The following is a 15,480-nucleotide window of genomic DNA, read 5'->3' as shown; positions in this document are numbered from 1 at the left end:
TTTAATTTTAAATATAAAACATCTTAAAGGGGTGTTTGATTTGCTTATTTGAAACAACTTATATTTTTCTACAAAAGTTCTTATCAACTTATTATAAGTTAGAATGATTTAACTTATTCAAAAACTCCTTATTACCGGTTTGACACTGATACAAACTGTTTATCCAAACATTCAAAAGTGCTTATTACTGGTACCACACCAGAATAAATCGATAAGTTATTTTTATAAGCGATCCCACAAACACCCTTTAAATATAGTTATCATCAGTTGTTTGTTTACTTTTTAATAATTCCATTAAGAGACAACATCTGAACCGTTAAAAGATGAATATTGTTTGACAAAAAAAAGTCTGTCTTTTAATGGTTTCTAAAACCTTCTGAATAATTTTGTATCATGGATCTCTCTTAACCATTAAGAGCCCTAATTTCATTATACACAATTACCAAACAATTATATTTCATTTTACACTATATCACGAGAGTCACTTAATCATTATGATTACTTAATCATTCTGCACCAAATCATTTAACAATTGCCAAACAACCCATCCCTAACAAAGTATACTTTATTATTATTCATTAAATTTGATTGCTATTTAACTATGATTTATCATGACAACTAAACGGCCAAAATTGCAATTCTTTCTTCCAGCGTTGAAATTTTGAGGTTCAGAGAACTATACAACTTCCAGAACACAACGTACACATCACTGTCCCATTGCTGTTCTGAATTTAAGATTTCTTGTTCTGTAAAAAGTAATTTCCATTTTCAGTGGATGCCTGCTATAGTCCGTGCCTGCAATTAGGCTAATCGTTAAATCTCACCCCCACCAATTTCATTGCGATCCGTCGTAATCGGCGGCACCATCTTCTGATTCGGGTATGCCCATTTCTCCCCAATTTTCTTCCTCTTTTTGAGCTTTATTTTGACCCCTTTACGCGATGATTATTAACATGGAAACGTTTCTTAGATCCATTTTCTTTGTGATTTGATGATTTGGTTTTCCATTCTTGTTTCTGATTGATGTAATTGTGCATTGTAATCGGATGTGCTGATTTTGTAACTCGAATTCCTGTTTTTGGCAGATTTATTTGATAATTGCTGGCCCTTTGTGTGTATGATCGAGTATAGGGGTTCATTTGGTTTTTTAGAACGATATGGATTTGGGGTTTAGGTTGAATTTAGGTTATTCTTTGTGTAATTGTCTTTGTTTGGGTCTGAGGAATGTAAATCATTGAGATCTATATGCATCTTGACAGTCGGCAATAATATTACTCTTTGAACTTCGATGCAGTCTATACAAGGGTCTGTTTGTTAGCAGCTTGTAGCTTATTCAGTCAGCTATACATGACAGTTTGGTTAGTGAATTAATGATATAGGAAGTGTCTTATTCAGTAAGCCGGGAGCGAAAGCCAAGTTTGCAGCTTATTCGGTCAGCTATACATGACCGTTTGGTTAGTGAATTAATGATATAGGAAGTGTCTTGTTCAGTAAGCTGGGAGCGAAAGCCAAGTTTTTCCTAAACCCGTCCCCCCCAATTAAAAACATGCTCAAAATACTCTCCGAAACAAAAACCTTCTCAATCTAGACAGACAGATTAATTCACACGGATAGTTTGATGAAAAACTAACCAAACAGCCCCCAAGCTGGCTTATTGTTTGGGTATGCTATATGCACCACTGTTTAAATCAAAATCAAGTCAAATCATACATTGAAAATGTCAAAAGGAACTTCTGATGTTGAGGTGTCTATGGAGCGGGTCATATAGCAATCATAGGGGTGCATTTAGACTACCACTATTGTTTTAGCCATGGCTATTTTGTTTAGGAACACTAGGTTCAGATAAGAATCTTTCTTTATGAGTATTCCCTGGGCAACCTTAGGTCATTATGATGCCTTCCTAGTGGTTGAGGTAAGGTTGTATACATCTTACTCCTTATACTCTACTTTCGAGAAGTGGTTTGGTTGGGTTTAGGTCATGGTGGATTTCAAAATAGTGATAACTCCAATTGTGATGTATCATCTTGTTGGCCATCTGTGACTCGATTTTGGATGTTTTTATATGTGTGTTAGAGAGAGTTACACTATAGTTTCAACAAATTTGATTGGTTTGTTTTTATCATAAACCCTGTTGTCATAGATTTCAATTGCTATTATCCATCTGTGATGTAGGTATGATATCATGGTAGAGTAGTAGACCAACATTTCAATTTGTATGATATTTTTTGTGTGGATTCTCATGTTACATCATTCGTATTGTTAGAGATAAGCAACATGGTCATGGTGTTTGTTGAAAAGGGTCTAGGAGTCTTTATTGCTTGCATATTCTTATTGATATGATCATTCAATTATTCTCTTAGGTCCCATCTGGTTTGTAGGATTGGAATGGACTTGGAGGGATTTGGAATTGAATTCCATTTCAATCCCATGTTTGGTTTGAAGAATTTCATGGATTTGAAATCCCGGGATTTCATTGAAATCCCACAAACATAGGATTTTGAAATTCCATGGGGGTGGTTGGTATTTCATGGGATTTCGTAGCATTTGTATAAAATAACGTTTCAAAATTTGTTAAAAACATTAATTGTGTAATAATCAATTAATAAAAAGGTAATTTAATTATTTTTGTAATTTTTTGTAATTTGTTTTTAAAAATAATGGATTTCAATTCCAATTCAAGTCCTACAAACCAAACGCACCAAAGATTCCAAATCCTTCCACGAAATCCAAATCCCTCAAAACCATTCCATCAAACCAAACGCTCCCTTAAGGTTTATAGTTTTGTTTATATATTTTTGGGGTTTGTTGGTTTTGATTGTGAGGCAAGTACTTTGTTGGAGTTAAAAGCATGTCTTTGTTGATCTCTATTATCCTTGTTAAGGGAAGGGGGGGGGGGGTGTTGAGTATCTGAGGATGCCTTTTTTTATTTGAAACATATAGAAATCTGGATAATATATGAATTTTTTTCTCCCAACATGATTTTAGACTGCTCTAATTTGGATTATTGATGTAAAAATTACATTTTTGGGTCGAGTCCATAACCAATTTTAAGATTTTCTACATAATGAAGTTTTGAAGTCTTATATCCTATGGGGCAAAAACTCAGGCTTCATTTGTTTTAGCCATTTATATTTCATTCGTGGGTCCCATCTATGGTGTTAGAAGAATGAATATAGAATCAAGGGTCCTGTTTACTTGATATGAGAGGAATGAAGATGACATGATTATTAGAATGGTGGAAACTGATATAGACAAATTACCCGATTTACCTCATATACTTTTAGTTCTCAGCAATAGTCATTCTAAGGCCGAATACCTTTGGTTCAACTTCAGTAGGGAGGGTAACTGCCCACCCACCCCCACCCCACCCCACCCCCGGGCTTGGGGGGAGTCAATATTAGGAAGCATAGGATACCCCCAAAAGGACAGTTTCAAATACGTAGGCTCCATGATTCTGAAGGAGGGAGTGGTTGAGGATGACGTTACACACCACAGAAAAGGTAGGGTGGGCAAAATGGAGGGCTACCACGACCACAAGATTGTTGTTTGACAAAGTATCATTGAAACTGTAGGGAAATTTCTACAGGGTAGCCCTCAAACTAACTATGTTTTATGGGGCATAGTGTTGGGTAGTAAAGAATGTGCATGAAAGGAAGTTAAAGATGGCATAAATGCTGCAGCCTTTGTTGAACAGAATACTGAATGAGGTCTTCATCATAGAGTTAGGAGTAGCGCGTAGCTGCCTATCATAAATTAACTGAGAGAGGGAAGACTCAGGTGGTTTGGGTACGTTCGTTGGAGACAAATTTCGGCAGCGTAAATATAGGGAGTAAGAAAGAGGGGCAAACGAGGAGGACGTGGAATGAACAACTGGGATAGGACATGGCACTTTAGGCATTTCCGAAGATATAACTTCAGATGGGAGTTTGTCAAGATGTGGGATCAAGATAGCAGATTTTGTGTTAGGACCTGTGGGCATTGTGGCGGGGGAGTGGTTGCAGGTGGGTCAGGGGGGGTTAGATAGCCGACAATTAGGCATTGAAATCCTAGGATAGGTGGGTTGGGAAGCCGAAAGTAGCTTTTGTGGGAGTTTTGTTAGGAAAAGGGTCTTCTTACCCTCCCCAAACCCCACTTCGCAGGGAATTTACTGGGTTGTGTGGTTCGGTTACTTCTAGTTTTCAGCAAATTATGGGCGCCTTACAGTGAAAGACTTTTGGACTTGTATTATGCACGCCTTACAATAAAAGACGAGAGGGACTTTTTATATGCACTATAGAATAAGTATACTTCCTCTGTTTCAAAATAAATACAACATTTTCTTTTTAGGTTGCCCGAAAATAAGTGCAAAATTCTCCTTTCGGTCAAGTTTTCAATGGGATTTACGTTCTTTTAAGAGAAACACACGCTCATGTCAACAATGAGTCTTGAACCTGCAACCACTTGGTTTAAGAGACTCGATATATATACGAATTTGAGCGAGGCCACGGTCCAAATTCACCCATTTGACAATTAGTTATATTACAAAATATTATTCCTCCGTGCCCTCCATGTCCAAAATAAGTGTCTACTTTTATATTTAATTATGAGATGGAGAAATTCATTGTTTCCTTCTTGATTATTAAGGTTAAATAGTCTTCTAGTTGGTTAAAAACTGTAATAATTACTCATTTCTACGTCTTAGGGGTTGTTTGGTTGGTTTTCCATGAAGTCATGTATGGATAAAGTTATTTGTGCAGATTGTGGAAGTTTTTGTTTAGGAGGGTTTTTTCATAGATGGAAGGTTCGTGTTTTTTAATTAGGAGGGCCAGTTGGCCAGGTTTGGAAAAAATCTTGACTTTCTGCATAACGCTCCCCCCAAAAACTTACTGAATAAGCCACATTCCATATCATTAAGCCACTGCCAAACAGTCATGTATAGCTAACCGATTAAGTTGCAAGTCAAATTAAACTCATTAAGCTGCTAACAATTAGACCCTTGGTTTTTTTCAGAGTCTACATTTATATCGAGATAGAGGGAGTATTATTGATTTTGGTTCACAAAGATTCTTCTTTTTTGTTCTTATTGAAGGGAACTTTAGGTGTTCAGCAAATAGTTAACCACAGGGAGGTTCATTTAGAAACCTTAAATATTTTAGGAACTCAACAATCATTTTTTTTAAGTATTCATAATGATTAACGCTGTAAAATATTCATGATGAATAATATTCATCATGAATACACACATATAATATTTAATGTTCCTAAATAAACCTTTAATCGAATAAACTATATATGAAGCTAAACATTGCATTTATTTTGGATCCATCTTATCATGTCTTTTTCTTTTCTTTTCAAACCATATAAACAGGGTCCATACAATCAACATATTATAGACCAAAAATGAATAGAATCTAGTGCTTTTAATTTTCAAAAATTCCAAAAATACCCTCACACTGGCTGTTCTGTTACAATCTTGAATCATGTCCACTGATTACTCATCTTCATCCTGCTAATTCCATTACTCATTTCTCAATCCAAATCTTATTTTCTTTTTTAGACCTTCTCAATTTCAAAAGTTGATCACATCTTGAACTAAAGTTGCTGCAGATTATGCGGTCGCTTTGAGATTGAACCCCCAAATTGCATAAAACTATGGCGCTAGATGGCGTGATCACTTCACCGCACCGGAGGACTCAACAAACGGCATTTTCTTCAACTTCATCCCGAAAGAATTACACAACGGGAAATGAATTGGGCAACTTCTCGACCGTAATCAGGCGGCACCGCTTCTTATTAACCGCCCTCGTCCTCCTTGCTTTTTTGTGCACCGTTTATCTGTATTTTGCCATTACTTTAGGGGGCAATGATGTGTGTTCAGGCTTAACAGGGAGTCAGAAGGCATTTTGTCATGTTCAACATGCCAAAGAATCAGTTGCCAAAGGAAAACTCAAGTTTTTTTAGGGTTTGAAGAAATCTAGAGGTAAAGGTTTATGGGTTATTTACTATGTTTTCTTTTTAGGATTTTAGAAATTGTGAAGACTTTTTGGGGTTCTTTTTGTTGATTTGCAGCAGAAAAGTGTGGGAATATTGTGAAGAAACTATATTGTATCTAGAGATGCACAATATCCGGGCTTTTTGGGCTTGGGTCTGGGTCGGGCTTGTTTTCAGCAAATAAAGAAGGCTTGGGCTTTTTAGGGAAGGGTCGGGACGGGTCTGTCCAGGTCCGAAAGAGCCCAACCTAAAAAAGCCCATTTAAGCCCAAAAACCTCGGTCTGGGCTTTTTTAGGGAAGGGTTGAAAAGGGCCTGATTGGGCTTATTCAGACTGGGGTTTTTGGGCTTAAGTGGGCTTTTTTAGGTTGGGCTCTTTCAGACCAGGACAGACCCGACTTGGCCCAAAAATTTCGGCTTGATCAAGCTTTGAGGCTTGACCTGGACCGGGTTGGACCTGGTTTGAGCCAGGCTTGTGCTTTTTTATGCATCTCTATTTGTATCGACAGTTATTATATAAAGTATGATCTATGGTTATTTATTTGGTGTTTTGATTGATAAGAATTGATCTATAGTTGTTTAGTATAGGAAATGTAAATACTTAGAAATCTTGACGATTAATTATTCATGCATAAGGTGAGGGATCATGTGAGAAGGGAAGTCATGGTGAGAAGTGTAAGAAATATCTGAACCCTTGATCATTTTTGATCACATGTTCATCTATGAATTGTGATTTAGAAGGGAATTGATCTGGTGTATCAGGGTGCATTTCATTAGTGTAGACATTCAATTAGGATTAATCCAAGGGTGAAGATCTCTTCTTAGACATCCAACCTCATGCATAAAGCCATAAATGAATATTGAGGCAATGTTCATGATATTTATCAGGAATAATAGACATACATTATATTATATTCATGATGAATAATATTTATGAATATTTAGGTATATTCATTGTAAATAATTCATAAATATTTAGTTCTCAAGGTTCTTATAATATTTACAGTTTCTACATGAATTCTCACTAGTTATCTATTGGTTCTTTAGTGTGTGCTTCGAGTTGATTATTTTTTAATGTTCAATGTATCAACCATTTTTAGGGGGTGTTTGGGATTGCTTATTTTAAATAACTTGTGCTTTTCTACAAAAGTCTTTATCAACTTATTGTAAGCTATAATGATTTAACTTCTTCAAAAACTCTTTATTACCGGGTTGGCACTGGTATAAGCTGTTTATCCAAACACTCAAAAGTGCTTATTGCCGGTGTCAGATCGGAATAAGTCAATAAGTTATTTTTATAAGCAATCTCAAACACCCCCTTGGTGTTTTTAATTTACTTTTTTAGTGGTTGGATTGGAGATATCTTAACAAGAAGACTTCAACGGTTTCAAGAACGAGCATTTCTCGAGTATGAGCCATGTTCGTCTCTCGGAAGGAAGAAATTTTCTACAATTTTTTTGAAAGAAAACATTTTACATAAATTTTGATTTTTTTTCTTGAAATGCCGACAAATTTAGTAAAAACAAAACTTCTGCAAAACGCAGAGACAGCACGAACCAAACAACCACCAAGAACGTCTGAGCACAAAGTGAAAAAAAGCAAAGCAACTAACGTCACATAAGACACCGACAATCCGAGCAAACGAATACAACAGACGAAAGCAAAACAAAGAAAACCAACGCTAATGGAACAACCAAACAGGAGGAAACAACTGAAAACCGACCAAAAGCCCCAAAACAAGAGCCACCGAATCAACGAGAAGCAACTCTTAAAACGAGTTGAAAGGCTTAACCGTCAAGCCTTGACCCCCACACGATTCCGTCCACTGAAGACCTTTGCACGCTCAGAAATCCATCAGAAAGAAAGATATTTAACCACAAAAAGACGATGATATTTCGGGATTTTTATCCAAAGGTCACTACGAACGCCCCCGATCAATGCAATGTTACCAACTTTCTTGACCTTCCGACACTGGACAGACGTCGTTCCAATGCATGGTCTTACGACTCTGCGTCTCGATCTTGAGATGACATGATAGACCATATCCGTCATCAAAACGTCGAACGAAAAGGATTCCAAAACCCTACCAATTAAAAGATGTCGATCCACAATTTAAAACTCAGCATGCATTTCAAGAATCAATGCTCTAAACTTATTGATGGCACAATTGTTTATACACAAAGTATTAATTAATCCACCATGTTTTCAAGAACTTAGGTTTAACAACTACTTTATCATGCACATACCGTCCTTTGCAACCACCCCAATCTTAATTCAATCCATTTTTCACATAAAGGTTTTGAATCTCTGAAATCAGATGCAAAAAACAGTGAAATCTGATCTGGAAACCTTCTAGTTCCGCTGATGAGGTTAGTTTTATTTCAGTGCAAAACTTGATTGTGGAGAACTATAAATTGGTTCGAAAATCTGATCTTCTGAACAGATTTACTGTTGTACGTATGAAATCGATCAGGATGTAAGTACGATTGTGCATTGTTAGAAGCTAAATTCGAAGTATAATGTCATTTGGTGGTTGTTGATTTTCTGTTTTCGCATTTTTTGGATCGAGGAGGCGTATCGATCATTTTTGCTGGTAAAATTTACTCATTACGATCATCGTTCGTACTTTTCATAATATGAAAACCAATTTCTGTCTAGTAATTTCACAGAATCTCATTCATATTAATGAAAATTATGGTGTTCAGTTTTTTCTAGGGTTCTACAATAATCATTTCATGTTTATATCTGATACTGAAATGAACTTGATCTAGAACTGTTCAAGTTGTGTTTTTACAAAAAAAAAATCAATTTGAAAACGTTCAGCGCTCTTTCTGATTCTGAGTTTTTCACAAGAACCAAACGAAATCATACCTCGAATTTAACTTCTAAATATACACAATTATACTTGTATCCTGATTGATTCCATACGCACAACAGTAACATCCGAGGCTAACTGTACCAGATATTATTCGCTTTGTCCACACACCTGTACTCACGGTTTTAAAACGCGTCTGATAGATGAGGTATCAAGCTCCTATACACCACCTTTTGTTCAGCCAAAGTGAGATCTTACAATATCTGTTCAGAAGAACCGACTTCGAACCAATTCTCCATGTAAAATTCCCAATTCCTCATCTCCAATCAAATTTTGCACAACACAAGTGAAGTAAAACTAACTAATCAGCAGAACTAGAAGGTGTTCAGATCAGATTTCACTGTTTTCTGAATTTGATTTCAGAGACCAGACATTTTTATGAAAAATGGATTGAATTAGGATTGGGGGTGGTTCAAAGGGATGGTATGTGCATGATAAAATCTTGATTCATCTCTCTCTTTTTATGGAAATGATCTTTCTAGCCCCAAATGTTCTGCTAAGTACTTGTTCTTGTTTACACAGGTTCAAACTCTTTTCGCTATGTTCCAGTGAATGAGACAGAATGTTTGTCTCTGCAACTTATGTCTTGTTTTCGGGATAGTACCATCGAATCACAAGCTCCTGAACCGAGAAATTCCAGGTAGGCCCCTTTTGTTGTACTTGGTTATGTATGCTACAGCTCTGAAGATTCCCTTTTTCTGTGCAATTGTATTTGATTAATCTCTATTCTTTTCCATTGTTAACTTCTGAAATCGAATATACTGTCACATTTCTTGGTAAAATATATAATATGTCACAAGATTTGGGACTGTTTGGTTGGTTTTCCATTAAAGAATATAGAATATGGTTAGTTAGTTAGTTGTTTGGTTGGTATTCGTATAGAATATGTGGCAAGATTCACAAGTCCTGTATGGATAAAGTTGTCTGTGTAGATTAATCTGTCTGTATAGATCACGGAGGTTTTTGTTTGGAGGGTTTTTTCATAGATGAAATAAGCATGTTTTTTAATTGGGAAAGATAGGTTTGGAAAAAACTTGGCTTTCTGCATACAACTCCTCCTGTAATCTTACTAAATAAGCCACTTTCTATATCATTAAGCCACTACTAAACATTCATGTGTAGCTAATAGAATAAGTTGTGAGTCCCATTAAGCTTATTAAACAGGCCGTAAGTAACACATTCAGAAATCATAAATTGCATTCATATAATCTATACCATCATTGATCACCCCAAAATACTTAAAAATTCTTTGAATGATATAATATTCACAACAATTATGAATCACCCTTTTCCTTTTCTGCAATTTTAATCTGAACTGCAAGTTTCTTTAGCAAATCCAAGTGTAAGTTCCTTGGTGTTATACACAACCCTTGTGTTTTTTTGCTGGTAATTCCCGATAATACCGATCTCCTCTTCATCCGATAAACCCGCTAGCGCTAAACAAACTTGAGACGCATCAGACTTTGCGAAATAGAGAATTCCGCTAACATCAATAGTGAACTTCACATCATTCGTAAAATGCATCTTGATTGTAGGTATCTCGACTTCTTTGTAGCCAGATAGATTGAAGCAAGTATCCAAGATCGAAAAGGCTGGAGCCTTAGGAAAGCCCGAAAACTGATTCAGGAATTCGGACTTAAAAACGTCATAGATCGAAGGAGGAAGCCGAGTGATTACCGTTCCTGAATCTATTAGCAATTCCTTTTTACCAAAACTCGGATCTTGTAACGAGACCCCTCCGATGCTGATTCCAGTGAGGTTAAGAAAGTAAAAAGTGGGCATCATTGGGTTGGATAGCATGTTAGTATAAGAAATCGGGCTGAAATTCTTGTAGTCCGAAGTTCCGTTCCCTAGAATTAGCGAACCCGACCCGGAATCCGTCGCTGAAGGTAAACAATAGGAGAAAATCCCTCCGAAAACGTCGGTAGTTTGAGAAACCAACGAAAGAAGACTTCTTCCGAGCCCCATAAGACCCGAAGCTCCCCCAAACAACCCTGAATTAACCCGACCACAACCGAACACAAAACCTTTGATCGGCACGGTCCCGATTACGAGATCGTCGCTAGCTAGATCACCTTGTGTGTATGATCCATCTCCGTAGCTAACATAATAGTTACAATTTGTCGAGTTAAACCCACAAATGCCCGATTTACCAGTGGCGTATTCTAGATTTTGGCAAGTTGTGGACTTGCAAAAGATGGGTTTATATGAAGGAGATTCGGAGGGGTTAAAAAGCGGTTCTTGTTGATTATAACAAGAACCGCACGGTTGGCATTGGACCCAGGTTATGTCGCTTCCCGTATCGACGATCAGCGTCACGTTGCGACCGCCCAATCGGATGGTCGTAATGTAGTTGAGAGTCTGGAGTTTGGCTCCAGAAGTGATCGGGATCTGGGCTTGTGAAAGTTCTTGATCGGATCCCTTAGAAAACGCGATCTTGATCCGAGATTGTAGCGAACGGACTCGAATTTGATCCGAAAGTAGGTGTTCTAGGAATCTCTGGTTCCAATCTGATCTGGGTCTAGAACAGTAATCCCTGTGATACAATTCTAATATAGTTGCACTCTTTTCTGTTCCAGAAAAACAAGATAACCAGTTACATTTTCTTTAAAGCACTAATTACTAGAAATAGTTCTATTCTTAAAGAAAGACTATTATAGCAATACTCATATGTGGAATCTTATTAAATTATTTTTTATAATAGCTTTTGAGGAGAGAAAGGAGGTTCCAATAAATATATAAATATATATATATAGATGAGCGATCAAATGCAAACCACCCAAATGTGTACAAACCGTGCAAAACTCATTCAACCAATCATAATTTTTCATTTTGTTCATTTTTTTGTATTTATGAGAGGTTGATTAATCATTTTTATTGTGCACGGTGTTAATCATGGATATTGTCATCTTTATTATTTTAATTTTAGAGAAATACATGAAACAGTTTCATTAAGTATTATATGAAACAATTTTATAACCATATATGAAATAACTTCATCAAAAAAAGTATTATATGAAACAATTTCATGAAAAAATTTCATAAGATTAAACAATGAAATCGACGGATGAGGATGGTTTGCACGATTTGTACAAATTGGGTGGTTTGTATTTGATCGTTCCTCTATGTATGTATGTGTATATATAGGATTCATGTGAGACCAGTTATTTTCATGAGACCCATGATGCCACAAAATAACATTGAAACTTCACGGCAAAACATTGTGAAAACAGTCTCGTCTCACAAGATCTTAAGTCTCTCTCTCTCTCTCTCTCTATATATATATATATATATATATATATATATTGAGAAATGATACAAGTCAATTTGAGACTTCAACATACCCCTTCTAACAGAGGCTAGCCTGGCATAAATTGTCTCAAAGCATCGAGTATCTAGAGTGATTGACCTTTGTTTTGATACCATGTAAAAATATATAGAACCCCATTAGATTATTCTCAAAAAAACACTTGTGGAAAAAATGAAGTTCTAACATATATCTAGGGGATATGATTCAAGTCTAGCAGATATGGAACTCCAACAAATGCGTTTATCCTGAATTTTATTCCAATTTAGAATTTAATCCCCGAGGAAAGGTTTCTTTTCATGAAGGTAGAATTCGACGAGTTAGATTTGGACCATTTCTTCTTAATATATGTCGGAACCTCCTTTCTAGATAATTCTTTTACAGAATAATCTAACGCGGTTCCACAGATACAGATTCAAGAAAATATATTATAAAGCCAAAAAGTTAAAGAGAAACTATAAGTACTAACTTGATCTTTGAGGGAAGCAATTGGGTGTATTAGTTTGTAGTTGTGTAGCCTGCTTGAATTTGTTCAAAGTGAGAACTTGCTTATCTCCTCCATATCCATGAACACCGGTGGCGGCAGCAATGGCGGTGGCGGTGGCGGTGGCCGGTGGTGGTGCATGTAAACTGAGAAGGGAAAGGAGGAAGACAGGGAGAAGAAGAAGAGACATTGAGAGAATCTTTGGGGAGTTGGAGGGTGGCATGAGAACAAAAGGATAAAGAGTTGGAAGGACCCCACTATGGTTGCATGAGAAATTATTGAGGTTTCACATGCACATCTACAATTAGTTATTTCAAAAAAATCTAAATATATATATGAAACAAGATTAAATCATACATTGAAAATGTAATATATATATATATATATATATATATAGAGAGAGAGAGAGAGAGAGAGAGAGGACATTTCAAATGCAATCCATCATATTTGTACAATCAATACAACTCAATCAATTGAGATATTTATGGAAATAATGAGAGTTTATTTATTATTATTTGAATATTTATGGAAGATGATTAGGGTTTATTAACTATGATCAATACTTTATATTAGGAAACAATCAAAACTTTTATGGAATCATATATTCATCAAATAAAATGGACGGTTAAGATTGGGTTGTATTGGTTGCACAAATGTAAAGAGTTGCATAATAACTCACATCCTCTCTCTCTCTCTCTCTCTCTCTATATATATATATATATATATATATATATATGATCTTGATTAGGTGTAAGGAACATTTAACAAGTAGAAAAGAGTATATTTAAAAACACAAGGATGGTGTCCGATTAGTTTGAGCTTGGGCTCCAAATGTTAAAAGTGTCTGGAGGTCCTAAGTTCGAATCCAAGAAGGAATAAAAATTTCCTTGTGATCATATAGGTTCAAATATGTTAACTCTGGATTATCCGTAAAATGGGTGGTTACCCTGAAATTAGTTGGCTTGTATAACGGATTGAATATTCAGATTAATAAAAATTTAAAAGCATATTTATTGGTTGGATTAGTAATTGTTTTGATAGGTTGGTGGGGCTTGTGATTTTTCAACCATTTTTTTATTGGAAGAACTCCCATTGACAAAGACTCCCCTTCACGGAGTCAATTAATTGTACACTACCTTTCTTGCATTCTATATTTATTTTCGGGCTCGTTTATTAAATATTTACTCGGTAAATGTTTATTGGTAAATTTAACATTATCATTTACTTATCGGATAAGATTTTAGTTCATCAAAACGGTATCGTATGCAATAATTTACCCGGTAAGCGCTTACCGTGGTAAGAGTCGTCGCCTTCACTTGCCGGGTAAGACTCTTGGTTCTTGTCTCGCTCTTACCGGGTAAAATTCTTGATCTTTACCATATTCATCCCGTAAGATAAAATGACTTGGGTGGCGTTTGTTTTTTAAGAGGTGCTGAAGTCTGAAGTCTGAATTCACTTCTGAATTTTAAGCAGTGGTGCTGAAGTCTGAAATCTGAATTAGTCAGACTGTTTGTTTTTGTAAACTGACAAACTTCTGAAGTCTGAAATCTGAATCAATTCATTTCAATTAAACTTAACTGAAATATCCAATCATTTAAACCATTTGTAAACTGCCATATAATTAAACCATTGTTTTTGCCGCACCAATGATGTAGGAACTATGATCTCTTCTACTATACTTGACAAATATAAACGTGATATGTAATTGTGTAATCATAAACCATTACCCAATCAGTTATACAGTTGATCAATCACAGGTAATAACAATCTTTAGCTCATATGCATCATAAACTGTTGGGGGAGGGCCGTGGCTTTGAGATTGCACAGGTAAACCAAAACCCTTTAAGCATGCTCAAATATTCYAACTAGCATCYTCTTCCTAGTTAAAGATCTACCACCATGTATCACACTACTTTAATCTGTATTTACTATCTCTCATACCCATCCATTTGAACCTGTTTTTCAATATGAAGCAAGATCCAACTATATATATATATACACACACACACACACACACACACACATATATATATATATATATATATCCCAAATCCATTAAAGAAGAACACAGGCGGCGATGGAGAAATCGACTGGAGATGAGCGACCGACTGGAGAAATCGAGGGCTTGAGAGTGCAGGCGGCGATGGAGACCGACTGGAGATGAGCGAGTGGAGACCGATCGAGAGATGAATGATTCCAGCAACAGCGATGGAGAAATCGGGGCTTTTGAGTGCAGGCGGCGATGGAGAGGTTAGAGCGACGAGGAAGGGGAATCAAATTAAGAGGTTTTCAGAGTTAAATTTACATCTAACCGATTCAGACAAAATGAGACATTTTCAGCACTTAATTTATAAAAAAAACAAACGCACTTAATTCCTCTAGGTCTGAATCGGTCAGACTTAAGAGGCAATTAAGTGATTTTTTAGAAAAACAAACAGGGCCTTGATGTTCACTTATCCAAGTAAGCGTTTGCTAAACGCTCCCTTAGTTGATGTTATATTGTATTTGTGCAATGCAGTAAACAGTATCTTACATATTGGTTTTAATGTATGTCTTTTTTTTTTATCTCTGTTGATTTTATAATACAATTTATGTGATATTGAGAAAGTGAAAATGTTTTCAGTTGTTTGTCAAATTTATGGAGTATTTTGATGTTGAAAGTTTTTTTTGTATATAATTTGTTTACTTTAATTTTTAATTATAATTTAATTTATTTAGCTTTAATGATAAAGATGTAATTTATTTCAAATTTAATAATATAATATTTTTTTTATAAAAGGTAATGATGAAGTATTCTTAGGGTGCGTTTGGTTTGCAGGAATGTTTTTGAGGGATTTGGATTCCTG

General features: G+C 35.8%; 2 protein-coding genes across 2 annotated transcripts; one reads left to right on the top strand and one right to left on the bottom strand.

Annotated features, from left to right (window-relative positions):
* The first annotated feature begins 5,580 nt into the window (after positions 1–5,580).
* Positions 5,581–6,508, top strand: LOC112514531. The gene is made up of 2 exons (XM_025121051.1): positions 5,581–6,172; positions 6,333–6,508. Exon 1 carries the CDS (start codon positions 5,632–5,634, stop codon positions 5,938–5,940), a length of 309 nt encoding a protein of 102 aa, XP_024976819.1. The 5' UTR covers positions 5,581–5,631; the 3' UTR covers positions 5,941–6,172; positions 6,333–6,508.
* A 3,517-nt stretch (positions 6,509–10,025) lies between these two features.
* Positions 10,026–12,824, bottom strand: LOC112514580 (aspartyl protease family protein At5g10770). Its single transcript, XM_025121131.1, has 2 exons — positions 12,620–12,824; positions 10,026–11,413 (listed from the first exon to the last, which is right to left on the bottom strand). Exons 1-2 carry the CDS (start codon positions 12,822–12,824, stop codon positions 10,149–10,151), a joined length of 1,470 nt encoding a protein of 489 aa, XP_024976899.1. The 3' UTR covers positions 10,026–10,148.
* Between the last annotated feature and the right edge of the window lie 2,656 nt (positions 12,825–15,480).

Source organism: Cynara cardunculus (genome assembly GCF_001531365.2).
Source record: "Cynara cardunculus var. scolymus isolate 2C chromosome LG 6, CcrdV1, whole genome shotgun sequence".
In the NCBI taxonomy this organism is placed as follows: domain Eukaryota; kingdom Viridiplantae; phylum Streptophyta; class Magnoliopsida; order Asterales; family Asteraceae; genus Cynara; species Cynara cardunculus.
The sequence above is the reverse complement of the archived record's forward strand: the minus strand, read 5'-3'. Positions and strand labels throughout refer to the sequence as shown.

Excerpts from the sequence above, each read along its gene's own strand:
- LOC112514580 (XM_025121131.1), bottom strand. The coding sequence starts at position 12,824 with ATGTCTCTTCTTCTTCTCCCTGTCTTCCTCCTTTCCCTTCTCAGTTTA. Across the intron at positions 11,414-12,619 it reads TTGCTTCCCTCAAAGATCAA|AAAAGAGTGCAACTATATTA; the intron begins GTTAGTACTTAT and ends TTTCTGGAACAG.
- LOC112514531 (XM_025121051.1), top strand. The coding sequence starts at position 5,632 with ATGGCGCTAGATGGCGTGATCACTTCACCGCACCGGAGGACTCAACAA.